The sequence below is a fragment of the Empidonax traillii genome, unplaced genomic scaffold (assembly GCF_003031625.1).
Source record: "Empidonax traillii isolate 1590-97213 ecotype Southwest subspecies unplaced genomic scaffold, ASM303162v1 scaffold125:size1524877, whole genome shotgun sequence".
NCBI lineage: Eukaryota > Metazoa > Chordata > Aves > Passeriformes > Tyrannidae > Empidonax > Empidonax traillii.
In genome coordinates this window covers 618,006-644,215 of record NW_020955318.1, presented here as the reverse complement: position 1 = coordinate 644,215, position 26,210 = coordinate 618,006, and the positions used below count along the sequence as shown (strand labels likewise).

Below are 26,210 nucleotides of genomic sequence, written 5' to 3'. Positions count from 1 at the left end.
GAGATAGACGTATTTACGTAATAGTTAAATGAATGATCATGCGCTCTCCAGCTCCTTTTCCATGCAAATGCAGAGGAAATTGAATATTATAATATTTCAGTGAGATGTCCTCAATAACAAATTACTGTTTAAAATAACCAATATTTGTATGTATATCAATTGCCTAGCAGTTATTTTTGTCTGCTATTTGCATGATATGGAAAAGAGTTTTTCTAGCAAATGTTTTAAGCTACTTGGTGCTGCTTTCCTTTTGGAGTGATCACAAGGGTGCACATTTAGGGATGTATTTTCCATCTGTTTTTTTGAAGCTGGCAAAGCACATAATTTGGAATAGAAAAGAAGTCTGAAAGTACCCATATTTGAACTGGTATGTGTTTGAGCCATTCTAGGAATTCTTATTCTATAGCAGTTGGTAAAAGTGAAGGACTATATTGTGCCCTTGGATACAGTATGCAGGCAGGGCTCAAGGCCATTGAGAGCCCTATGTGAGTGCCCAGGGGCACACTAGGGCCCCTGAAAGTTTTACTGCTCAGTTCCCAAGGCAAGAACCTGAAATGATCAGAGGGGCTCTGTGTTTGATGCAGTCCTGTGGTGTGCAGGTTGGTTTGAGATGGGTCCTTTTGCAAAGGCCTGGGCTTACAGCCTTGAGTGATGTGCCTGATTGAGAGACCCACTGAGTCTTCTGTGTCCATGCACGGAGCTGCCAGTGCAACCAAGCTGTGGGCTTGCTCAAACATCTCTGTGACTTTTTGCCAGAAGGTGGGATGTTCATAAACCAAACCTAAGCTTTGCTACAGGTCTATGACCCATGCAAGGCTTGAGGCCTGAACTTCCATGCACCCGTATGATAGTGATTCTTTTCAGAGCAAGAATCTTCACCTTGTGAGCCACAGCTCATCCACACTCCCTCTGCTCATCCAGAAGTTTTGCCCTAACTCTTCACACTGGCTCACCCTTTTCATAGGACTGCTTGTTGTATGTGGTGAATAAGGATGACAGAATACGGCCCTGTTGCTCTGGCCATGATTGGATCAAGGTGGGCACCATTCAGTGCAGTAATTTCTCTTAGGTGTGCATTTTGATAGCATCAGAATACTTGGGGACACCAGAGCTCCTGGGAATACATGGGAGCAGGAGCAACTGGGTAAAAAAGGCTCCAAGAAATGTGAACTGCTGCTGCAAAACCTCTTTAACTATGGGGGAGTAAAGCAGATATCGAGACTTTGCGATAGTAGTGTGCCTGGGGTCTCAGGTTGCCCAAATGAAGTTCTGACAAAAGAACTGGATTTCATTTTGCTGTGGTCTAGAGTAGGTCTAGTCAACACCACAGCTACTGAACTGCTTATATCTCCTGAGCAGTTCAGGTGCAGTTTCTAGGATGTGGAGATGCTTTTTCTCTATCAGCTGGATGGGTTTTTTTTGGCTGAAGGTTGATAGGTCTCAGTGGAAAAACGTGTATCAGTGGGTGTTGCTGAAAGACAGCACTGCTGGGTCACTGTGGCAACAACTTATTGCCTGGTGTGCACCAAACTCATGATGGTACGGGGGGAGTGCCCTGGTTTTAGCAGTGTCTCATCCCCCAAGGCCTCCTTACTCTTGTTTGGTTTTTTTTCTTATATGTGATATATTTATTGTAGTTCTTAGTTTGTGTTAGGGATTTTTTTTTTTAATGAAGATTGAAAGATAAGGAGAAACTGGCCTTCCCTATCCTAGAAACAGAGAAGTTACAGCTAGAAGTGAAGTCCTGGGTCATCTGTTTCATGCTTATGAGCTAGCACCAATTGTTTTTGTATACTAAACCACAGTGTTGTAATATATGATTGATATTAATTAGGTTTCTGCAAGTACTGCACACCTCAACTTGAGCTGAACCAGAAATAAATATATTGCCATATATTAACATTTTATTAGTTGAGAAGAAGAATAGGATGAAGGCACCTATGTGAAATCCAAAGTGTGAGCTTCAGATTGAATTAATGCCAGCAGTGCCTTGAGATTAATTTGGTTACTATGGGTACAGAATAAGAAATAGTATACCATAATGTAACTATGTTTACTGATTCATTTCTGGCATTAAAAACTAAAACCATATTATATATGCAACAACAGTCTTTTCTTTCTTGGAAGAAGGTGGGTACATTTCAGTAATTAAAGTGAATGTTGCCCTCTGAAAAGTGCCAGTACTCCACTGGAAGAAGAGCACTGTTCTTTTAGAGGATCTGCCCCATCACAAGCTGCAGAGCTGCAGTACACTGAATGAGACCTAAACCCCAAAGAAAATACTACCAACTCAGGAAGCTTCCAGTCTTCTACAGCTTCTCATTAAATACATCTTTTGTGACATGATAACATCTGTTTCATGTACCATTCAACTGTGTTGGTCAAATGTCAGTTTTCTATCCTCATGCCACTTCCTATCTCATCAGTATATAGGAAAAGAACAAGTTTTGCATCCTAGGATGTTGCAAGCTGAGTAATAATAAAATAATGCAATGGAAATACCATATATTCGGAAAGCAATTATTTTAAGGGGTTTCAGTTTTGACATGGCTAGATTAAGTATGAAGTTTTTTGTTTTTATATTTGCTGTCAAGAATGTTGTTAAATACTGATACCACCTCCTAAGAGAACAACTTTTAAATACCAAAATGAAAAGGATAAGCATTAAATATTTTGGTAGATATATTGTGCCATAATGTCTACTGCCTTGTTCTTAATACAAAGCACAGTAGGGCTTAATTAAAAAGTGATTGTACGATCTATCAAAAACCTGCATTAGGGATATGGATGCCAAGAAAATTAAGTTGAATAGGTGGTGATAATGAAATCTATATTTTATTGAATAGTTTTTATTCCTATACCTTTGTTTGCTATTCTTGCCTCCCTGTCAGCAGTAAGACATTTTCCATCCAAAATTCTTTGAAGGAATTAGTTTAGTCTGATGCTGCTTTGTTCCGTTATTTGATCAGTATAAGTTATTTTGTTCATTTTTTTGACGGAGTAAAATGCCTTGACAAACTTCTGACTCTGTCAGAGCAGAGCATGACAGTAAACAAGGAAAAGCAAGTCCTTATGAGCTTGTTCCTGCCAGGAGTAGCTAGTTGACAACTGGTACAATGGTGACTTTCTATTTCATGTAAGCAAAAGTCACAGTCACTCAGAGCCTCCAGGGTAGCCCCACAACCTGGTTTACTGCAGATTTTGCCTGTTCAACTCCTAGTGTGGCTTCAGAACCTGCTAAGTAGTGTACTTAGCATTAGAGAACATCAAAATACATTTAGTGAAGCATAATACCAAGTGAAGAATATCTACAATAAAAGCAAGTATTTGTACAGCCTAGGCCAAAATCCCCCATGTTACAATTTCATCAATTTAAATGCTATTGATTTTTCTGGTACCACTGACCTGAAGTTGCTGGAATTGGGGTTGGGATGAATCTGACCTATACCATTGAGGCCAAGCAGAATCACAATTTAGAAAGTGTAATGCAAAGAAATAGTTACCGTGTATTCTGCTGTCTTGTAATTCTACATCAGTCATCAAGAGTTCACTGCACTGCTGGAAAGCCTCTTCTTTAGGTGGGTAGAAGTGTATCTGCAAGCACTGGAGAAAACAGTAAGACAAAAGACCTTATTGTGCCCCTTCATATTTTTAAGAGTAGTGTGCTGCAAACCAGACAGCTTGTGCTTTCTGAGCAGAGCTGCTGGGGCAGCTGGCAGAGCTTCATTTTCATATCCCCACTTAACTAGGTTCAGTGTTGTTGTTGTCCTTTTTCTGGCAAAAATCAAACAGCCAAAAGAGAAGGCTGGTTTTGACGATCTTGCTGCTTGTGTGTTCCGAATGGACACAAATCACATATTGCAACACACTGCACATTGTAACTTGCAGCTTGTCTCATGCTTGGGTGCAATATGCAACATGAGATAAGGTGCTAGAGGAGAAGACAGGCACAGCACAAGGCTCTTGAAAGCCATGAGAGGCACTGAAAGCTTGCGTTCCTGGTATGCAGCGGTATAGATATTTGAAAGGTTAGGTTCGGTCTATTTTTAGGTAGCCTTCACATTGGAACTGCTCTAAGAATGAAGGGGATATAAAAATTGCACGTATCTCTCCTGACTTGTCAGAGATTTTTGACAAAATGCATTAAAAAAGGCTTTCCCCCAAATTGGAGATATTTTTTTGTGAAGTACAGGTGTGCTTCTTATTTAGAAGGGGAGTCTTTATGTTCTTGATTAAAATGCCAGTGCTGTCTATTTCACTCCAAGATCAGCATTTTCAGATTTTAGCAAACTTAAAGAAATATGACTTTCCCACTTATTGTTTGGGAAGATTTATTCACTTGTGTAAATGAATTTTAAAAAATTGGCAAGGCCTTTTATCTCATATAAAATAAATCTGAAGATAAATGATCTTTTTCCACTAACATCACCTATCATTAAAGTGGCTAAATGAAAATCAAAATGTGTTGCTATTTAGTCCCTGCTTGCCTTTTTACGGGAGATGAAATTGAGCATGTGTACTGGGCAGGAATTGTCAGCAATGCTTCGATTTATAGCATTGTCCAGGATATAAATTAACAAGCGCCATGTGTTTCCACCAGTCTCCCTGGAAGACGTTAGCCCTGACTTCCCAAAACGTATTGCAAAGTAAACCCAACAATCTCCAGCTTGTGTGCATGCTCCTACCCCTGCAGTTTGCAGAAAACTGCAAACAATGTAAAATTGTGTTGCATTGAACTGAAGTGCATTTTTCCATGTCTCTGTAAACAGGAGTGTGTGTGAGAATGAAACAGGTGGAGGTCTACCTCCAGAAAGCCCTCGGGATGTGTCAGACACATTTCTCCAGTCTATGCAATCTTGGTTTAATAAATTGATAATAGCATTATGATGAAGTGCTCTTTGGTGTTGGTTTGCTGGTTTTTCACAGAGCTTTTTTTTGCATAGCAGCTTGAAACATAAATTAAAATAATCCTCCATTCAGACAGTTTCTTATTTTTAACTTGTTTCTTTGTTCCTCAGAGAGGAAGGAGAAGCCTGCAAGTGGGCAAAAGGGAAAGGTGCACTCTGATGAAGTCTCTCTTTTAGTGTGAATCCTACATGGTCCTTTCAATGCTTTTGTTTAAATGCATTGCCTTGGCTTGCTCTTCTGCTTAAAAGAGCAGAAACAACAAATAATGTTTAATTGTGTCAGATTGTCAGGGAATTTTATGATGGTAGAGGTCCATTAAGGATAAACACAGAAGCAGCAAACTTGCCTTATTTGTTGACAGATATGAAATAGTGAAAGAAAAGTGTTTTGGGGAGGAGCCATGAATCTTCACTAGTAACTACTTACAAAATAATAACTAACCAGTGTCCCAAAAAAATAACTAACCAGTTCAGCAAATACTAAATTACTTGGGAACAAAGATGTCAAAAAAGGTGATAGCTGACACAACCTTGGTGCTTTGTCCCTGTTCCATTCACAGGGGAAAGCTGGAGAGATTAATACTAATTTTTCCGTATAAAAATTAAAAAAAAAAGGGGTGGAAATGTGTGAAGGAGTTTCTGGTGTGAACTGCCTTGGTCTTACCTTCTGTGATAAGGTCTGATTCAAAGCCTGCCTAAATCCATTTAAAGATTTTCATTCCCTTCCAAAGTATTTAGAGCAGTCACCCCTTCCAGCTACTTTAACCCCTCTTTTGTTTTACTGCATTTTCTCATACAGATAAACAGGCAAGTGATTTGGACAGAATAAAATGAAATGAAATTAAAATACAGTAGTAACTCACCCAAACCTTTCTGTGGCTAGCAGTTCTCCCATTCCATCTCTGCACAGGCTTGTTTGGGCTTGAGTCAGAGGTGGAAGCACTGACAAATTTCTTGTCAAAAGCATCGTTGGAGGAGGGTCAGCCTCCAAAGTTTTATAGCTGCACTTTGTATAGCTAATAAGCCCCAGGCTAAATGCTTATCTTCCTTTATTTTGGTTATCTGATTTGGGGATGGAGGGAGGATGACATCTCTTGCCATTTGTGCAACTTTTTTAGATTAATATTGCAGCTCTAAGAAAAATGAGTAATTGGACTTTTGAGCAGAGAGTGGAACCACAAAACCCATAGGGATTCCTCTAGCACTAGTCACTAGTTTGCATATTGCAAGTTAACTGCAATTCTTGAAGTGTTCTGGCTAAAAATAACTCCAGGGCTCAATTTTGTCTGGCAGAAACTACTAGTTAAGAGGTCAGGCAAAGCTGATCCTTCAGAAGGCTTGTCTGCGTGAAACTGTTGCTTCGCTCTCACTGTTGTGATGAGGTGACCCTGTCTCCTATTGGCTTGTCCTTGGCTGACTCAGGAAAATATGGTGCAGCAGCTGTGGGTGGCTGGGGAAGGGGATCTCTGCTGCAGTCTGGAACCTTCAGAGGCCAGGTAGTGAGTGCTGGCTGCTGCACGAGTGAAGCTCTGTTGCTCCCTCACAGGAGTTTCTGCAGAAGCTCGTCCTTCTCCACAGGCAGGCATAACTCTATAAAAGAGTGACTTGATGCATAATCATATTTTAAAAAAAAACCCAAAACACACCAACAACTCCAGATCTTTTGTGTGATATCTTCATTTTTTATTTGCCTTAAATTGTTGCAGAGAGAATCTGGCAGTGTTACTGAAATCCTATCAGATGACTACAGTTCAGAATTATTTCCACATTATATTTTGTTTTAATATGAAAAATGCCAAGAGCTAGGCCCAAGAAAAAAGGCTGACTCAGTTCCACTGAGCTCTCTCTGAAGAAAGTCGTATTTGAAGATGAGAGATGTGTTGGTAAGGCTGTCTGTCATCTCTAGTTTATTAAAAAAAATTGCTAGGAGGCACTAAAACTGTCCACTGCCTTTCCTTCTGTTCCTTCACTCAAAGGTGCTTCATTCATGTCGACTTTACCATAGCAGTTTTGTGTAAAACAAGATTTGATTTTAGAGTATTTAAAGGCTACTGTTCTCTCCAGTGTTGCGCTGCAGCCTTGGGTGCGCTCCACTGCAATCACCTCACCAGCCCTTTTAGAGAAGAGGTAGGCTGTGTTATGGAGAGAGGAGAGTTTTTTCTTCCACTAGCTACTGTGAGCCTTGGCATGGATCTGGCAGGGAGTGTGTTCCCCTGCGCTGCTGTGGCAGCCTGGGCACCACAGCTTCCCTCCAGGCTGAGTGACTGAATGGCCAGGTGGCAAAGCAAGCCCCAAACATGGTGTGACGTCTGGGTGGCTGCCTCAGTGAAGGATGGTTACTTAATGGGCTTGGCTCCCACCAGATTGCTTACGACTGCATCAGGGGATCTTTTCTGTACCCTAAGACATCAAATCCATTGACTGTTCATGGGATCATCCTCTTCATTCTTTTCAGATCCCTCTCAGAAAAAGTTGGCAATAACTAGATTGGCATTAATGATGAATGAGTCAGGGAACAAGGGCTCTAGGGTAATACTCTGGGTGCCCGGGAAAGACAGTGCAAGGTGGATGGTAATAGGGGTAATGAGAAGGATCTGGTTGGGGAGCCAGAGCTCTGCATAGAGTTTCCCATACGAGGTGTATCCCGGAAGCTTCCCCAGGTTCTGCCCTTTGTGGCTAAAGCCGGAGAAGACAATTGCCTGTCCCCAGAAAGGGTGTGAGCATCCCAGCAAGGCTGGGAGTAGGAGAGGAAGGGCACAACTGAGTGCAGAGCAGATGCTCCCAGCCCCTGAACAGGAATGCCAGAAAACAGTTCCCTGGGTCTGATAACATCAGACGTGAGCAGGTTTTGATCTCTTCTCGTGACTTGAACGTGTGGAAGGATAGAGGGATAAAAAGAACTTTATGATTTCTTTTGTTTCAAGGAAATATCAGCAGTGAGGTGAGTAAAGGAGAGATGATGAAGATCTGCAACGCTCTGTGATTTTGATGTGGTCCTGCCTGCTCTGCCAACCTGCAAGAAGGTCCAAAACTGGAATCTATCTCCTTGTCTTGCCTGAATGTCTGTGCTCAAAAAGCGCAAAAGCCTCCTCAGGAAACTGCTGTGTTTACGTGGCTCTGTTTCTCAAACATATATATATGTTTAAATATAAATTTAAATATAAATAGGTTCTCTTTTACAGATTAGTCTTTCTATGAAACAGTAACGCCCAAGTGAAAGACATTGTTTGTGCTGCTTTTAGCAGGCCTGACAAGCTGGATTTTCCTGCAGATCACAGCAAATGTGGGTCCTGGAGAACATAGGCTCCAAATGTTTGGGGGAAACAAGTGGCAAATGTATTTTTTATGTAATCAGCTTGAGTGGTTTGCTTTTCTTATTTTTAGTAATGAGTAAGTGAAATATGCTTGTGAAGTGTAATGTTCAGAGAAGTATAAGAAATATTATTTCTTGTAGTGGGTACCTGTTCTCCTCTTGTTTCACTTAGGTACTCCTGGAGGGTTTTACTACAAGCACCCAGTTACAAAGAGTTGTATGACTGCAAACCTGGTTACCACAGATAATCTGGTAATCTGCAATAATAGTAAATAGCCACGATCAGGTCCAGTTGCATGTGAACAAGCAAGTGATTTCCCGGGCATTCAGTGGTCTTTATTTGAGCCCTCAGTCTGTGGAGGCAGATATGGCAAAATTCAGCCTGGTGTCAGTGATGTCAGTAACACATCACTGTTTGGACTCTCAAATATACAGCTCCTCAGACAGCAGCCTGTGACCCAGAGCTGGGCCAGGAATTAATTTGGCCCTGATCTCTTGAGCTTTCCAGAGAGCTGGTACAGAGCACCATCATGGGTTTTCTTTGTTAAAAAAAATCTCAGGTCATAACTGCCCTAGCAAAACTGCAGAGGGCACACTGCTTTATTCCATTGTAGAATTACTGCACCAATGAACCCAGAAGTTCAAGGAGTTTGACTCACTGGCTTCTGCTATTGAAGGTATATTCTGGGTAGGATGAACTTGATAAATACGGAAAAGAAGATGAGGAGGGGAAAAAAAAAAAAGGAGCAAACAAATAGGATAGAAGTGGAACAGAGAGAATGGACTAGAAAACAAATACAGTGCTGTGCAAAAAATAAGAGTTAAGATGCACAGAAGGATGATTTCTAATAAAAAATTAATAGGGTACATATACTTTATATAGAACACCATTCACGCTAACACACCTTTGGAGTGCAGATTCCTGTTTTATATACAGCATTGTCTGATCTTTTGCTGTAAGGCCATTCACTCTTGGAGGGTTGAGCAGAAAGGGTTGAACTGATGTGAGAACTGGTTTGCAAACCTCATCTGGCTGAAACTCCAGCACTATTGTCCTTCCTCTACTGGAAAAGTAGCAAGGAAACAAAATCTTTCTTCCTTGGTGCCATAATGAAGGGACTAAGTTTTGGATTCTGAAATCATGAGGGCTCCAAAATCAGTAGCTTCTTCAAGAAAGCTAAATTACAGGGAATAAAAACATGACCATAGTTAGAAAATGTGAGTGAAAGAAGAGGAGAAAGAGATAAAATCAATTCCAAATCCAGGAAAAAGTCAAGGACAGAGGGCTTGAAGGCTTCAGTCTTTGATTTCTATTGCTTGTTGTTGCAGGCAGGCATACCTTCCAGTCCTGTTGGAAATATGTCAGGATTTGCAAATTTGTGCCCAAATGCTGTTAGAAGGCTTAACAGAACTTTCTTGAATTTTGACCCTTAAAGAAGAAAAGGCAAAATTTGGGAATTGCTGAGACTCAGCACAGAGTAGCCTAAAACCAGAGGAAATACAGGGATTGAGGAAGTTGTCTGATGATGGACTTTTCAGCAGGGCAGATTGGATCGAACAAACCCAAAGACTTTACCAACTGAAGGAGGGTTTTCTTTGTATGTGTTTGTTATGGAACCAAATATCCTGTGTGTGTATGTGTGTGTGTGTGCTTAGATATTGCCCCACAAAAGATGATTGTGCAATTCTTTAGTGTTGTCAAAACAGAGGGAAGAGCATTGCTAAAGCTACTAGGGAACGTTCAGAAGACAAGGTTTCCTTTGAGGAAGCAGTTTAGGTGCTGGCTGGGTTTCACAGGTTTCATTTACATATGTGGAGGCTGCGCCATTTCCAAACTACACCAGCGCTGCAGCTGCCTTCCTTGCTTTTCTCCTCTCACAATCACTATGCTCAAAAACCACATTAAAACATGTGAAAAAAAGATTCTAGTGGGTAAATTTATACTATGGCTGGTATTAGACACTTCAGTTAAAAAAAAAAAAAATTCTTCCCAAGCGATGGGGGAACCCTTGTTGAAATCTCACAGTCTTTTGTAGTTGGAATCGTGCTTGGCATCCCTTCCAGGTAACACTGAACTGCCAGGAAAGTTCAAGCTATAATGTGGCCATAGAAAAGCTCTGGGGGACTCTGTAATTATTACGTATTGGTCACACCGTCCACAGTGCACTAAAAAAGTTCTTCAATCTCTAAAGCTTGTATGGTGAGAGCACTGCTAAGGTCACAGTTTTTATTTATCAGTTAACTTGCTAATTTGAAGGGAAAGCATTGAAGTGGAAATGTAGAAAATAGAAACAACATGAGCAGGTCAAAATATCCAAAACAGCAATATGAAATGTTCCAGTGTAAATACATTTCTATAAAAGGTGTGAATGAAACTTCAAAAAAAAAAAAAAGATGATGGATTTGGCACAGTCAATGAACACAATTATAAGTAGGTATTGAAGGAGAATATTCCACCAACCATGGATCCACAGATAATAATTAATAAGAACCGACTCTACTCCAGGCAGGCAGGTGCCCAGCATTATTTCACAGTTGACTGTTTGGGGGGTAGAGGTACTCACCTTTGCCACAGATCTTAATAATTTACTGCAGTTTTATCATTAAATCAGCATATAATTGGGAAGGAAATTAGGTTTTTTTCGTCATGAGAGCAAAGCAATACCGTTAATTTAATTATTTGTAGGAAAGGCTTTCTGTAGTCATTTGGTATTTTGCTGTGTGTTTTTTTTTTTTAATTAAGTAAAGTAAGAACAATGCCATTTTTGTCATCTGTGCTTGGTGAAAATATGACAGTGTGATGTGATTTGCAACTTAAGCACAAGCTGGGAAAAATATACATTTTATCAGGACTGGCAATAATGAATTACAAGGGAACACAAATAAGCAAAGAATATATCTGAGACCTCCTACCATTTCTGAAGTTTCAAATGTCTGTGAGAAAAAGGCTATTTAAGAATTGTACTTCGTATTTATTTTTTTCTCTCAGCAAAATTGCCATACTCTTGTATAATAATTGAATTCGTTTAGCCTTCAGAATACTCGAGTTTGCAAATAACAATGAAAATGAATATTTCATGACATGGAGGATGATCAGTTATAGTTTTGTAACTTTGACTGGTAGCCCAGCACGACAGAGCCAGTGCTTACATTTCACAAGACTTTTTGCACCCAGGTAATTAAAAAAACTGCAGCTTAAGACAATAAGACAAGCAGGCAGGTGGGGATAGTTAAACATGACCTTTATTTGTGGGTTTTCTTTCCCTGTTGTGGGCAACGTTTTGCAGTTCAGTTTGGTGCGTGGAGTTTGTTGTGTATGCAATGCAAAGGGGCATCATAAACCAGTTGCACCTGCAGCAGCCCCTGTTGTCTGGCAAAGACTTTGATGAGGAGACGTGTCTTTTAACGGTGTGTCTGGATTTTCACACGACAAGAGATTTTTAAAATTTATTTAATTTCAATGAACAAATGCTGAGTCCAGGTCAGAAAGGTTATGGTGTGGTGTTTGTATAGAAATGTTCTGAGGCAGATTACAGGGAGAGGCAGGTGTGGGTCAGGGTGGTCTTGCGCAGGACTGAGGCAGTTGCTTGTAACAGCTATGGTTTCTTGGGGAATACACCGAGACAGAGAAGTGATTAAAGCACAGCTTAAACATACTGTAATCTAGCTGGGAACAGGATCAGGCTCCCCCCTCGGAGCAGGTGAGATAACTGTAGGAATGGTTTTTATAGATGCTTACTCCATTCCAGAGAAATGCTGGGGTGGGGGTGAGGGGTGTTGCTGATGCATTTGTTGTGGGAAAACTAACTTAAGTTGCAACTATCGCTGAGAAACCATTAACCTAGCCAAAATATTTGGCAAGGTGCAAAATCCCCGAATGGAAAAAAAATGTTGGAAGGTGGTGTAACTTTTGTTGAACTGTGGGATAGGCTCCCCAAAGGGGGCAGCGCCGAGGAGCCGGTGCAGGCACTTGTAAGGCTGGGCTTGGGCTACTCGCATGCAGGCTGTAGCTCGGCTGGGAGTCACTTCACTTTTTCTTTATATTAAGCACAGCTCAGCCTATTGTGTGCCGGGGTGTGGGGGGAAGACAAAGAAAGCAAGCCAAGAAATTAGAGAAGATGGGTAGGGATAGCAGCTATGCTACGGCAGGAGCAGTGTTTCAGGGGTGTGGCGTGGAAATCTGCTTTGAATCGCAGCGTGGTGCTGCGGCCGCCGAGGTCTGAGCGGGTTTTGCAAAGATTTACTTCACTTCAGGCTGGGTCTGCCCCTGGCTGACGTCACGGGCTGGAGCAGCGGCACCAGAAGGCTGGATGAGTGACAGCCCAGCCTACTTTTTAATAGCTTTGTCATGTGACGGGGAACAGTAGTAAGACAGGTGCCTTCGATTCACTCTCAGAGAGGGTCTCATTGCCTGCATGAGTGTCTGCTGCCTGCCTGCCTGCCTCTGGACTGTAGTTTGCCAGCTTTCCTGCCGTTGCTCCGCAGCTGGATGGCGTGGGACATGTGCAACCAGGACTCTGTATGGAGTGATCTCGAGGTGAGGGGTGCACGGCGTGGGTGACGCGTGGGGTGCGGGCGGTGGCGGGGACGGTGGGCTGGCCAGGGAACTGGCAGGACGGCCGAGGCAACATACTTTGCAAACAAGTCCATATCTTATCTTAACTCCAGTAAGTTTGTTATTTTAAGGTTACTCTGCGATGCCTTGAGCAAATCAAAGCTGAGCTCCTGTCATCAGTATAGTATCTCCTGCAGTTGGAAACTATTTTCATGTGCCTCTGGCTCGCTTTCCCGTCATATGCAATATTTATGCTCTAAGATATTGATATGAATCGGTGTCTGAAGTGGCATTTCCAGTGGCGTTTAGTGGCCTGGTTGGAAAAATGCCATGTTTATTTAGAATAAGACTAACGTTTCTGTAAAAAAACCCCAACAAACTAGTTAAAATTAATCATTGGCTTTAAATTTTAATTGCTTCTTTCACTGTGCTCTGTCGAAGGTTTTTTCCTTGTTTATCAGCGGCAGAATACAAACATGCACACAGGAATGAATACCCTGTTGTTTGGCTTTAGATGCTTTTTAAAAGAGATTTCTGGAAGGAGACGTTTCCCTGCTTCTTGTGGTATTGGAATACTGACGCTGTAGCTAATGCCCCGTAGAGCAGGGTTCGCAGTCAATCCGAATAGTCCAACAAATGGTTAAATCCCACTGTACAGCAGAGACAACAGGATTGAACCATGAGAATAGAGTTTATGCAGGACTGTGTGAACTGCTGCTGCTGCTGCCGCCGCTGCTGCTGCTGCTTGTGTAAAAATAGACGGCAATACATCAAATCCACAGCTTCTGCTGGCTACAATTCATAAAGGAAAAAAAAAAAAAAAAAAGGCAAGCAGCCCCGTGGTAATCTCTGGAGTATAATGTGAGGTTTGAGGATTTCTACATGTTTGCATTCAGCAAAATGGAGCGTTACCTGAAAGTTCAGGCAACTTGTGAAGCGAGTCAAACTTTCTTTGGACCCCATGGAGAGGAATCCCAAATACAGACCTGCTCAAAGGAACTAATCCTCTGGCTTCAGGCTTGGAATAAGTGCTTAAAATGGTCCCCTCGGGCAATGGGGAAGGGAAAAACAGGTTACAGGCGATGTTTTTTAAATAAGATGTTCAATGCTGTAGAGAGCTACCTATCTAAAGTAAAAACGTTCCCATGTTCTCCAATATGTTTTTCCTATCTGGCAGAGCATGTGTGTGGATTCTCGAGTCATTTTGTCATGTTTTAAATATTTGCAGCTTGCTGTTGTATCCGCTGATTTCTGTTTGCATATTGTAATTGGTCTTATCTTGTTTTGATTTCTTGGTAAAGTAGAATAGATATGGATAATTCATATGTCCTGTAGCTATTATGAGTCAAGGCTGTAAGTGGATGACTTTCTGGCTCCAAAGTCCTAATTGTTTCTGAGTAGCTGGAGTATCCTGTGGGTTGTTGTCTGGCTTGTAGCATGGGTCTCAGCTGCCGTAGCTTCATTTTTCCATCATGTATTATTCCTAATGCTGCTAGGAGCTGATTGAGGAACCAGCTTATATGGAAATACTGAAGATTTATTTTAATCACTAGAGTTCCAGCAGTAATTTCAAGCTAGTAACAGATAATTTATGTCAATGACTTTTTCATAGTGCAGAGAAAAAAAAAAAAAGGAAGAAAAAAAGGGTTTGATCTTAATATTAATTGTGTGGTAGATGGATTAACTGTGGGTAGGATTTTGCCAGTGTGCTCCTGCATTGCACTTCCTGTAGCAGTACTAGTGTCTGCGTGCTGCTTTGGCTCAGGGGATCACCTTTACTGAGCTAAAATAATGCAGGCATAGGTACTGGAGGCAGCTTTCATTTTTTGAATCATTAATGTTTGCTGTCAGTGTAAAATGTATTATATTCTCGCTCTCATAATGACAGGACAGCGTGTTGCTTAATAAAGGCCTGCATCACTGTAGCTGATCAGCGTCCCCAGTGCTTCACAGCTTAATGAAGGTGATGTACAGTAAGGTTGCAAAGATTGATAGAGAGAATCCACGACACACATTTTGTCAAGGCTCTCTTTCTTTCCTGAGTTCATCCCCTTGGCACTTTGAAAAACTTGTTAAAAATAAAATGCAGATTATATTTTCATTAATATAATTAATATGGCACAAGTCCAGTCTTCTTTTTTCTTTTTTTCTTTTTTTTTTTTTTTTTTTTAAATTTACCTTCAAAGGCACAAAAACATCCAAAAGGTTAATGGAGAATTATACTTAATTATAATGATTCATTACCATCAGTGCAGTTGAGCTAATTTATTGTTTGCACCTGAACTAAGAGGAAAAAAGGTCTGTTGGAGTGAAATAACGCACAGTAATTAGCCTTTTGTGTTTAGTGGCTGCTTTATCGTCCTAAATGTTACTGTAAAATTAATGCTATAGTTATGGTATAACTATCATATCAAATAACTGTGGGAAGACAGTAAAATGTGTGCTAGCAATGCAGGTGCACCTGTTACAGATGTATAGGAAAACAGTAAATATCAGTGTGTCAGATGAGGACAGGTTTAGGACTTGGAGTGTTAAATCTGGCATCATCCAAAGGCCAAATATAAATTAATAACAGGAACACTTGCTACTAATGTGTCTCAGATTAGAAGCATAATGTCATATTCAGAAACATTGATTTTATTATCATGTCAACATTGGCAAGGCATGTATACTTAATTTCAGCAGTTACATGTCTTAGGTGACATTGCAGTCACTACAGCTGTGATGAGCAGAAATTTTTTTTGTTAATACCATTGTTTATATTGCTTCAAAAGCCCACTGTAGGAACTTAAAAATGCAGATTACCAAAAGTAAACATGTTTAAGTAGGTGGTTCACAGAGTGAAGCTATTTTTATAAATGAAAGCAGTAAGAGATCAGCAGGATACTTTAGAAGTCTGTGGCATCAGTTATAAGCTACTGACCTCCACAACACAAACCTGAGAATGATGCTGAGAATCTACCTTTTCAGTCAAAAACTAGATTATCCTTTAATGAGATCAGAGATTTCGGCCAAGCATCAAAAAAGGTCATCTCTGTATTATAAGGTTGCTGCCAGAAGGTTGTGTCTCGCACGAAAAGAAAGGAAACCCTCTAATTTTTTTTTTCCTATGCCCAAAATAATGGTAAAAAAATTGTGTGCAGTTAAGATTACTTAAGTGGGGTTTTGACTTTTTAAAGTTCTGCAGCTCCTTAAATAAGAAAAACAACTGCTATTTCAGAGCTTCATTTTGCAGCCTCTCAGCTTCCTTGCCCCTTGGCCTGTTCTGTGATTATCTCCTAGTGTCCTGGTCGATGTAGAAGTTGTCTGGTAAATTATAGCTCACACCAGCTGCACCAAGTCTTTGTGCCAACAGACAAAATCTTTGCTCACGGCTGCGCTGCTGCATCCAGCCCGCGCACTGCAGACGCTCTGAGCTTCACAGGGACAAAAACCTCAATGAAATGCACCTTCAGCAGCTCTCGCTTGCATTCTTGTGAAAGGCGGTCCTTGTGAGAGTGACATAACCAGTATTGAGCAGTTCACATCCATGGACACTGCGTTAGTGCCCTACAGACATCTGCCTTCAGAAAGTGGCGCTTTCTGCATTGACTTCAGTCCAAATAGAAGTTGGGAAATCATTCAAACCACCCAGTCAACTGACCGGAGTCGAGAAGGTCCTGCTGTTGGCCATCCATAACACATTGCTAGAAATACTCAGGGTGGATGTCCTTAGACTCAGTTGACTTCAGATGGCTTTTAACCATTCAGCGCCTGGTGCCTTTGCAGCGTTACGTGTGCGTTGCCGTACACACGTATCGATGTAGGTGTTGGGAGGTGAATTACAAGGATACATGGTACAGTGCAGGAGGAATCACTTAATTGAGCAGCATTGACATATGGAACCCAGCTATTTGCCAAACTGTTACTGCATGTTTTCCATAATTTGGAAATGATTTCGGAGGATACTCTTAACATTTCAACTGCCGTGCTAAAGTGGATATATGTTATTAATTTTTTCTTCAATAGTAGGTCAGTCGATACCCTATCTAGCTTCATACTAGCATATAAAAGGATACTGATTCCAGGTTTGTTTGTATTTATCCTCACTCTCTTCCTAAGTTGTGCAGACAAAACATTTTGCACTGCTGAAGAGGATTCCTGGGACTTTGTTTACTGCCTCAATCAAAATGTTTCACAGACCGTCTCTACTTTAGGATTACTGAATCAGAGGATGCCATAAGAGGAAAACCCATTTGGTTCTCTCACTACATCCTCTCTCTCAGGACATTTAGGGAACTGTCTGGGGTAGCAGATGTGTTCACACCAAGCAGGTGAAAGGCTGTGTGAACTGACTGTGCCTGTCACCCAAAGGAGAATATCAGGATATTTCAAGCCGCCCTTTTGCTGGGACCCTGATATGTAACTGGGTGGCTGTGATCTATGCACCGGGAACAGAGCACAGCAGCATCACTAACCCGTACTTCTTTATGCCATATGGTGACCACCATCATGACTGACCGCAAGGATTGTGGTAAAGTTCTGTAGAAGTGAAAGTGTGACTATCTCCAGCTTGAGCTAGCCCCCAGGGCTGAAGGCTGTAACAGGCTGTGCCTCTTTAACCTGAATGCATCAGGAAATGCGTGACAGACCTTGCCCAGAGGTATTCATCTGTAACTTGTACCTGCACTGGTTTGCTCTGAAGCAGGAGAATAAGGACATGCTTTGGCCTCTGCTGTTGGATTTAAAGCTTTGAACATGATTGTTATCTAAAAGTGTAGGGAGAAGGAAAGTTATTGTCCCTGGACAGAGATGTGGCAGAGAAGGCAGCTTATGCCCTGCCGTTTCCCCCTACTCTTTGCATACCTGTATAGTATTAGTGATGATCAAATACTTCAGTGTTTTTTTCCTGAAAAAAAAAATCAATCCTAGTGACCCTGTGCCATAGCTAAATTGAGGTTTAATTCTTATCACATGATATTAAAGTTAATAGATTCCTGGTAATTAATGAAACTATTTCTGTGTTGCTGTATCCTGCAGTGTGCTGCTCTGGTTGGTGAAGACCAGCCTCTTTGCCCAGATCTCCCAGAACTTGACCTCTCTGAACTCGATGTGAACGACCTGGATGCAGACAGCTTTCTGGGGGGACTCAAGTGGTATAGTGACCAGTCAGAGATCATCTCCAATCAGTACAGCAATGAACCCGCCAATATATTTGAGGTAAGGCAAGGTGATGCAAGTACACATTGCAAAGTCCTTGCTTGCTTTTCTTCTGATTTTTTTTTTTTTTTTGGTTACCCTAGTGGACAAGAGTTTTACTATTTTTCCCCCATTAAGAGACAACAAATGTGGTGATGTGTTAAGGGATCTGATTGGTTCCTTTGATCTGCATGATCTGCAGATCTACCTGCGATCTGGAGGGATGTGGGGGGAAGCCTTGAAAGAATTTAAATGGAACTTTGGATTTTTGAAAGAAAACAACTAAAGAGTGCCTAGAGCACACTGCCCTGTGGTGTCACGGCGAGGAGTTGCACAGTTGTCAGCTACAAAGCAAAACAAAAGTCAAAAGTTGTTTGTTGTCTTCTACTTGAATTCCTCGGCAAGAAGCAGAGTGCAGCACAGCAGCTAATTGATGAATAGTTGGAACGTTTCTAATAAAGGTTTTTACCACTCAGAACCTTACTGTGCAAGATTGTTTTGCACACAAATCGAGAGGTCCTCGTTGTTGATGTATAAGGGAGAAAAAGGGTGGATTTGGCAGAGAAGTTGTAGATCTGGTGGAGAGCAGTCTAAAAGTAAAAGTCGAAGGGTACTAGAGAGATTTAAATGTTTTCTTTCTAATTCTGCCTTGGGGATCAGGGTGTATGAGAGGAGGGTTATTGTGTCTTTATCTCCGTCTCCAGTCTTCTTTCTTTTGTTGTGTAAAGCCTTCATAATTCTCCGCCTCATGGTTTCGGGCAGCTGTGCCCCTCCTAAATCCTAACCTTCTTCCCTCCTTGGTAATAGGAGAGGCTATAGATCGTCCACTGACCAGGAAATTGGACAATAAATTGATTAGCTGGCAGGAAGACCTTGTGCAAAAGCCAGCCACGGGTGCTACCTCTCACACAGCAGGTACCACAGCTCCAGGAAGTACAGCTGGTCGACTGGCTCAGGGAAGCCCCGAATTATCATGGTGGAATTTAAAGGCTGGAAAAAATTAACTAAAACAACATCATAAGGTGCTTATTTAGGGTGATGTCCTGAATAAAATCCTATTTGTTTTTTGTATACGACTCTAAACCCACAGTGATCTCCCTGATGCAGATGAAGTTGCACTGGACTTAAAGCAGAAACTGTCCTTTTCTATTCAGTTTCTGTGATTTACATCCAAGAAACTTGAAATTAATTTTAATCAAATCAAAATAGGCCTGCAAAGTCTTGTGCTTAGGCTTTTTTCTTTAGTTGTATAGTGTTCTGCACCTTGTTTTACAAAGTTTCCAGACCGTGTGTTGTTCTTGAATTGCAGTTGTACTGCCCCAGGCAGGGTATGGCCTGCTGGTGACTTGGTTTGGATGGTCGGTGGCAGGGAGGCAGGGGGGCAGGGACCACACTTGCAGCTAGTGTGATATAGACTGGTTTTGCTTTTTTTGTAATGGAGGAGACATATTTTTCCACATTTTTCAAAAGCCAAATGCAGAGCCATTTTCCTTTAGGAAAAGGTTGAAGATGCAGGCTTTCTGACTGTAAATTCCAGATAGGTAATACGAGTAAGTATTTACCAATTCTAAGCACACAAATCATTCTAATAAAACCAGTGGAACTTGAGCACAGAGTTGTTGCTTACCCTGTGTGTTACTGCCTGGATGCTCTAATGGCTACAGCTGCAGAGTACTAAGTTGTCTCAGACAGGTAGTGACCATTCCCCTACATGCCTTGTATAGGAATTATCACTTCCTATATGAAATAATTCCTGTTCTGACAATCAAAGCATGTTGCACACAAGACAACCAGATAGGCTAGTAGTTAACCTCACTGGGAGTTGGTGACATGAGGTACTCCTCACTAGGGGTAACCTCTTATGGGCACATTTGGATATGTCTGAGGACAAGGTACCCCAGTGTGGAGAAACAGGATGTGTAGAGAAATGGGGAATGCAGCTGGAGGAAGGCACCTAGGAAGCAAGTAATAGGTCAGAAATAATAGTTTGGAAGTTAAATATGCTGCTTCTTTCCAAACGCACGAATTCTGTTGTTTTCTTTGCGAATGCCTGGATTTCTTCACACCGGTCGACTTCTGCTGCAGGCTGCATCGCTGTCTCTGACCTCACAGCTTGGCCCATGCTTACCTGTAGGCACAAATTGTACCCTAATGGTATTTTACAATACTGCAGTGCAAAATTAGGCTATTTTCAGCTTCATAGTGTGTTGCATTTACATTTCTTGGTTGCTTGGCCTTGGAAGATGGGAATGAAACAGTTATTTTCTCCTCCCATACATTAACCCTGTCCCCATTCTCCATCATGCAGCTGGATACCTTGCACTATTTCTTGCCTCTGCCGCTCTGTAATGTGACGACTGGGGGTGCTCAAGATCAGAAGAAGATGTCTTCTTCCTCCAGAGACTATCTCACATAGTCTGTGAGGAACTATTTGTTTTAGCTGAGAGAATGAAAGTTTTGTGCAGTTTTCCATTTGGCAGTCTCTAGATTTTTCCATATTGATCCTCATTGGCTTTTTTAAAAAGAAAATAAATTCTTTTTTTACCAATTTGCTTTTTTTTTTTTCTCTCTTATCATTCTGGGAATAGTATTTTTTATCTAACTTAAGCTTCCAGATGATTTGTTGTGATACAAAAATAGAAATACAGCCTATTGGGGTGGAGGGGAAGGAACCAGAATGAGAAATGCTGGGAAGTACAAGAGCAGCATTACTTGCACAAGCTGTACAGTGTTAATTGCCAAACCTAACCTTGACTGAAACATATTCTTCTTTGAGGTATTAATGCAATACGTGTGGCATTGTCTAGGTGAGGGATGGTGCAAAGTTCCTGAGTGTTTCTGGTGCACTTTTTTTAAGAAAGACTTGTATTTTAGAAAGTGGATTTTTGGTCTTACTGCAAATTATGTTCCTGAAACCTCGCTTGAGCCAAGCACCCACAAGCTTACCAGGAGCTCACAGACTAGAAATTATTAATAGTTATGGTAGCAACCAGGAGCCAAGTGAGATAAAGGTCCAATTAGTCTAGATAGTTTTTAAGTGTTGAGTATAAATCCCTGCTCTCATCTGCTTAGGTGTGATGAGATACTGGCCTTTCCAGCATTAAAACACACCAGTATTTTGCAGACACACCTAATTCATCACTGCATTATTCTGCTCACCCCAATGTAACTGATACTAGTCCCAAATCAAGCCTGGACTGTCTGCCCCAGCGCAGAGGCTCCCCTTATCAATGTTTGTACTTATGTACATTATGAATTAGTTGATTTCTTTCTATTCACAGCTTCGTCACTTCTTTTTTTTACCTAATATTCTTTTCCTGTTGCTCTGACTATTGGAAAGATAAAATGAAGGAGTTCTTGCCCCTCAGGGCACTGTCTATTGACACAAGTTCATGCAAGTAAATAGTTAACAAGTCACCCAAGACCAGCTATTTAGACGGTTCACTGCACCATTCACTTTTATGATTTGCTTTTGTGAAGAAATAGACTTAAAAAAATTATATTTGTAAAAAAATTGATTTGACTACTTTTAGAAAATCAGAATGGTTAGTTTTTCATTCTCAAAGCCAATGCAATGTGAAATTGTGAACAACTGTACAACTTAATGTGTCACTAGTGAGAAAGCTTTTTGTTCACAAAAATTTTTTGTTGTTCCTCAAGGCTTCTTCATATATATTATACCATATCATGTAAGATTAGCCACGTTTAAAATTATTTATGACCCATGCCTAGCATTATGGAGAGAGAAGATATCTATGGTGGGTGTATCTCTTTGTTGGCATTGTTTGCAAATAACTGATGTTAAGAGAAAATGCAGCCCGTTAACTACCTGTTAAAGTAAAATGAGGCTGTGTAAAATCATAAATCTTGTACTTGGCAAAACCCTTTTTTTAGCCTTTAAAAAGACTTCAGAAAACCCACTTTGCTTGCCCTTCTGCAGATTTCATTTATTTACATAATTTGTTTACATAATTCTGTTTTCCAGAGAGATGTTCACTGTGTTTGATTACTTTGTTTTTAATTGTTCTGTATAGGTGTAGCCCAGGTTACTTTACAATGCCGTTCTGTGTGCCATGTATTTGGAAAACCTAAAAAGACAACTATGTAGACTGCCAAAAAGTACTTGTATTACAAGCAATGAGAATGTGAGGAGAAAAAGAAATGCACAGTGAAATGCAGACTGTCTTGCCCTTGGCAGCAGGGAAATTCATGGAGATAAATGATTTCTTATTTATTTGGAAGAGTTTGTATAAGGAAGATGATGAGTGTTGAGGGGATCCTTAAACATCACCAGGGCATTGGTTCAGATTATAAGCTCCCTCATGTTCTGTGGTGCTGCCAGCCTCTTTCACCATTGCAGGTTATTCATTCAAGGTTTGCAGCCAGACTGATTAATGAATTACCAGATCTTGCGTAAAATGACTTGGCCTGACTTTTAAACAACCACCAGTGTTTTCTTTGCCAGTCTTGTGACTGGTGTTAATGGGTTTCCAGAGAACTGAACCTATAGAGACTTTCTGTAGTGGCCTTCCCTAACATTTTTTCCACTTTTTAATTTTCTCCAAAACTAGTAGCCCAGGGCAGGCAGTTCAAGGAGATATAATCTCAGGGAAAAAAAGACATGGTAGTCAAATCCTTGATGGCTGATGCCCTTCAGTGCCAAATCAGCATGATTTATCATAGCCATCTATTCAGCACAACAGAGGCTGGAGGTGAGCTGCATGGTGTACCTCACACAATATGCATAACTAGAGCTCTGAACTTTGAAGGAAAGCCTCAGAGCTATTTGCAAAGTGCTGGTGCTTAGTGAATACTAAATTACATTTAGGAAATAGTCTACTGCTACCAGTTATACTTCATTTTTATTCTTGACACAGACACCTAAATCAGAGAACAGTAACATTTCAGAGATTATGGTAGCAGTTTGGGTATGTTCCAACACTATAATAGGATCAGAATTTTAAGGCCTTTTTTATTATTACCAATAGTCACTTAGTTTCTACTGCAGCGTACTTTGTAGGGAATTACAGCTTTTACTAAAAAGATTAAAATGCTATTATGCAAATGATTGCAGTATGTTATTATGTTTACAAATTAACATCCATGGCTCAACACACAAATTAACTAACTATTCCATCTATATTATTAAGGATTTAATAAAGTAACTGTTGATAAAAATGAGGAGCTTGGAACACTTAATAGGAACTGATCATGATTTAACATAGAACTTAAACATTGTGTTTAATGTTCTAGATGGCATAATGGCAGAATAAAGCTCGTCAAAGCACTTGAAAGGACTGAGATTGTATGCATGACATAGCAGCCTGTCTGAGGACTCGGAGGGCACAAACAAAATAGCTCTGGGCAGTAACATAGAGCATATTGGTGAATCTGGAAGCAGAACAGGGCCATCTCTTATCAACATGTAGTTTCCTGCTCTATTAAGTAGTTTTTCTGAAATTTGGATTCATACACATAGAGTGTTTTACATGATAGGCACACGTAGTGTACTTGGGAACTTTTGTCCCTCTAAAATGCCTCCTGTAATGAAATGCTTCTGTGGCAAATGGGATTTCATTGCAGAGAGTATCGCTGTGTGGCAAAAAAGGGGAAGGCTGAGTTCAGGCTGAGATGACTTTACAAACAGTGCTGCAAATTGCTATTCCTAACAGTTCATAAGAGATCATAAAAGCAAACAGATAAGAGCTACTAAGGTCCTAGAGAAATGAACATACAGTATGTGGTTATGGGATAGATTTAGTAGGGAAACAGGCAGCGTTGCGAGTTTAATACAACAATAAACATAAAAGGCTAAAGATGCAGATTTGGGATAGGAAACTTTATAAGAACAGTAAAAGGTAACAATGTATCATAAAAATCACTTGTGAGACTAGGAGAAAGACCCTCAGTTCCAGGGAAAGAAAACAGCAGACGCTTGGTAAAAGCATTATATTCCTGATGGAGCAATGTCACATTTCTTGCGTGTTTGTATGCATTACCTTTTCCAGTGTCTCTGGCCTGACTCAGGTCTCTGCGTCTGCTAAATAGAAGACCAGCACAGTAACATCTTGTCTGTGTGGGATGATATATGTAAACTATAATCTATGATTAGCTATGCTGACATTTAAAAAGGCTCAAGCAGTAAGTGGAATTTATTTTACTTGAACCAGCTGCTATGTAATTGGGAAGAGTTTATGCAAATGCTCTGTATCTAGTGTTAGCAAGGTGTGCTGCTGCTCCCTTTTCTTTCCTGCTTGGACAAACTACAAACTGTCTAAACACATCTCTGTTTTAATGCAAGAACCTGGCATCTTGGTTGAAACCTTCAGGCAGGAAAGAAGTCCCAAATGAGCAAAAAAAATTGCTTTGAGAGTTTATTGTTTGATGTATGAGGCCACCAAGACCATTCCCCAGGCGCACGATCAAGAAAAGGCAACTGATCCCCTTCGCAGTCCCATTAAGGAGACATTTCACCTGGAGCAGCCTTGGCTTGAGATGCTCCCTGTGCTGTTGCTCTGTAGAGCACCTGTCCTTTTTCTGAGAGGGAAGACTGCCGCTCACCAGAACAGTAGTGAGCTAATTAGGTCATTAGGCGGATGTCTTGGCCTGTGTTAAAACCAGCCCTTGAGGACACTTTGTTACACTGTGTTCCCAGTGGCTACATAGCTAAATACAAACTGGTGTCAGCTGCCATACAAACGAAAATGTAATAGCCTGCTTTCACAGAGGTCATCTTAAATCCACTTTGGTCACAGTCACATTCCACATCTGTTTTAGTGAGATGCAGCTTCTTAAGGTGGCATTTGGACTTCATAAGCACACAAACAACCAAGCTATAAATTGCTACTGCTGGAGTTATTTTGAATAAGTGTATACTGTTTCATATTTATAATGGTGAGGCTTCATAATATTCACAGTGAATATATAACACAGATCAGTTCAACAAGCATGAAATTGTATGTTGTCAACTTGTCACATAAATAGAGCCGTATTCTAGCTTACCATAATGTTGAACTAAATATTTCCTCCCTGGAACTGCAGAGAGGGTCACAAAAATGTGGGACAGTAGCTCTGTCTTTTGTTAGAAAAACACTCCCTGACTCATTGCTAGTGGGAAGTAAATATTTCTGATACAATTCGTCTGTTTTTTTTCTTGTCCATTTACTTAACAACAACAACAGAAAGTTTGCCTTTCTTAGACAAATGCTGATTGGCTAAATAGTTAAATTTATTTCCATTATTTTTTTTTCTAGTGTAACTTTTATTTTTTAATTGTTGCTATTTTTGCACTATGCATCATTGCTAATTGCTGCTAAACGGTCCATCTTAACCCTCGTATGCTCTTCCACTGCTGCCCCATCCCACTTAACATTAACTCTGACCCATGCTATTACAGAAGGATAAAATCATGACAAGGCTTCATTTAGGAATTCTTTTCTCCTTGGTGCCACTAACCTATTGTGCATTTGTAGGTCAGGAGGAGGAAATTGCATGGAGTATATTTGTTGCAGGGAGAAAATTTGGATATTGAATCACGTCAAACCAGTTTTTTCCCCATGAAGAGATTAAACATAGAAAGAGGAGTGTATGTGTGTCTGTGAAAACTTATCCACTTGTAGCTCTTGTTGTACTACAGTAGTTAATACTCAGATGCTCTGGTAATTTGCAGCCTTTCTGGAGGAATGTCCCCCTGCCAGCTTTATAGGCCTCTTTTTCTCCAGTGTCTGATTTTTATTTCAGTACCTTTGTGCAGGTGCATACAGGATCCTAATGCCTGTGCTTGCAAGTGATGGGCTGCAGCTTTGGCAGGCACGGAGCTCTGACTGTGCATGCGTGCACACTCAGCCATGAAGGCTGGGTTCAGGTCTCGGTGGAAATCATCCCCTTTGCAATGCATAGCTGGTTGCTTTGGCTGAATTTTCCATTTTGACACAATGAAGCAACAGTCTTGCTTCGTAATGATTGAGAAATTAATTAGCACTTTGCAGTGGTGATGATTCTGAAGGGCCATGATTGGAGTTTACTTTTTACCATATGCAGTAATCATTGAGTTTTGTTTATGAAAGCACAAACCCAAAACCTATTGAGATTTTGGTGTTGTCATGAAGCGTGAGCTGTGTGATGCACTGGAATAATACTTCCATTTCCTCACACACATCTGTGCTTTTGTGCTTTACTGTGAGTAAAACAATGGGGTGCTGGTCCATAATTGGTACTTCTAATCACTAAGACGATAATCAGAAGAACAGAGTATTTT

The 26,210-nt window shown here is 40.7% G+C and overlaps 1 protein-coding gene and 1 long non-coding RNA gene across 5 annotated transcripts in view; one reads left to right on the top strand and one right to left on the bottom strand.

Annotated features, from left to right (window-relative positions):
• The window catches only part of LOC114057282, a 28,945-nt gene extending 24,918 nt beyond the window's left edge, over positions 1-4,027 (bottom strand). For both annotated transcript variants that reach the window (XR_003571174.1, XR_003571173.1), the window contains exons 1-2: positions 3,747-4,027; positions 3,504-3,603 (exon numbers count right to left, since the gene is read on the bottom strand). This is a non-coding gene — a long non-coding RNA (uncharacterized LOC114057282). The remainder of the gene's footprint in view (positions 1-3,503; positions 3,604-3,746) is intronic.
• The window catches only part of PPARGC1A (PPARG coactivator 1 alpha), a 372,463-nt gene that overhangs the window by 289,226 nt on the left and 57,027 nt on the right, over positions 1-26,210 (top strand). For 2 of the 3 annotated variants that reach the window (XM_027883347.1, XM_027883350.1), the window contains exon 2: positions 17,795-17,974. In XM_027883347.1, coding sequence (XP_027739148.1) covers positions 17,795-17,974 — 180 coding nt within the window. Of the gene's footprint in view, positions 1-12,562; positions 12,758-17,794; positions 17,975-26,210 lie in introns of those variants that run through there. The other variant, XM_027883349.1, reaches the window with a different exon arrangement.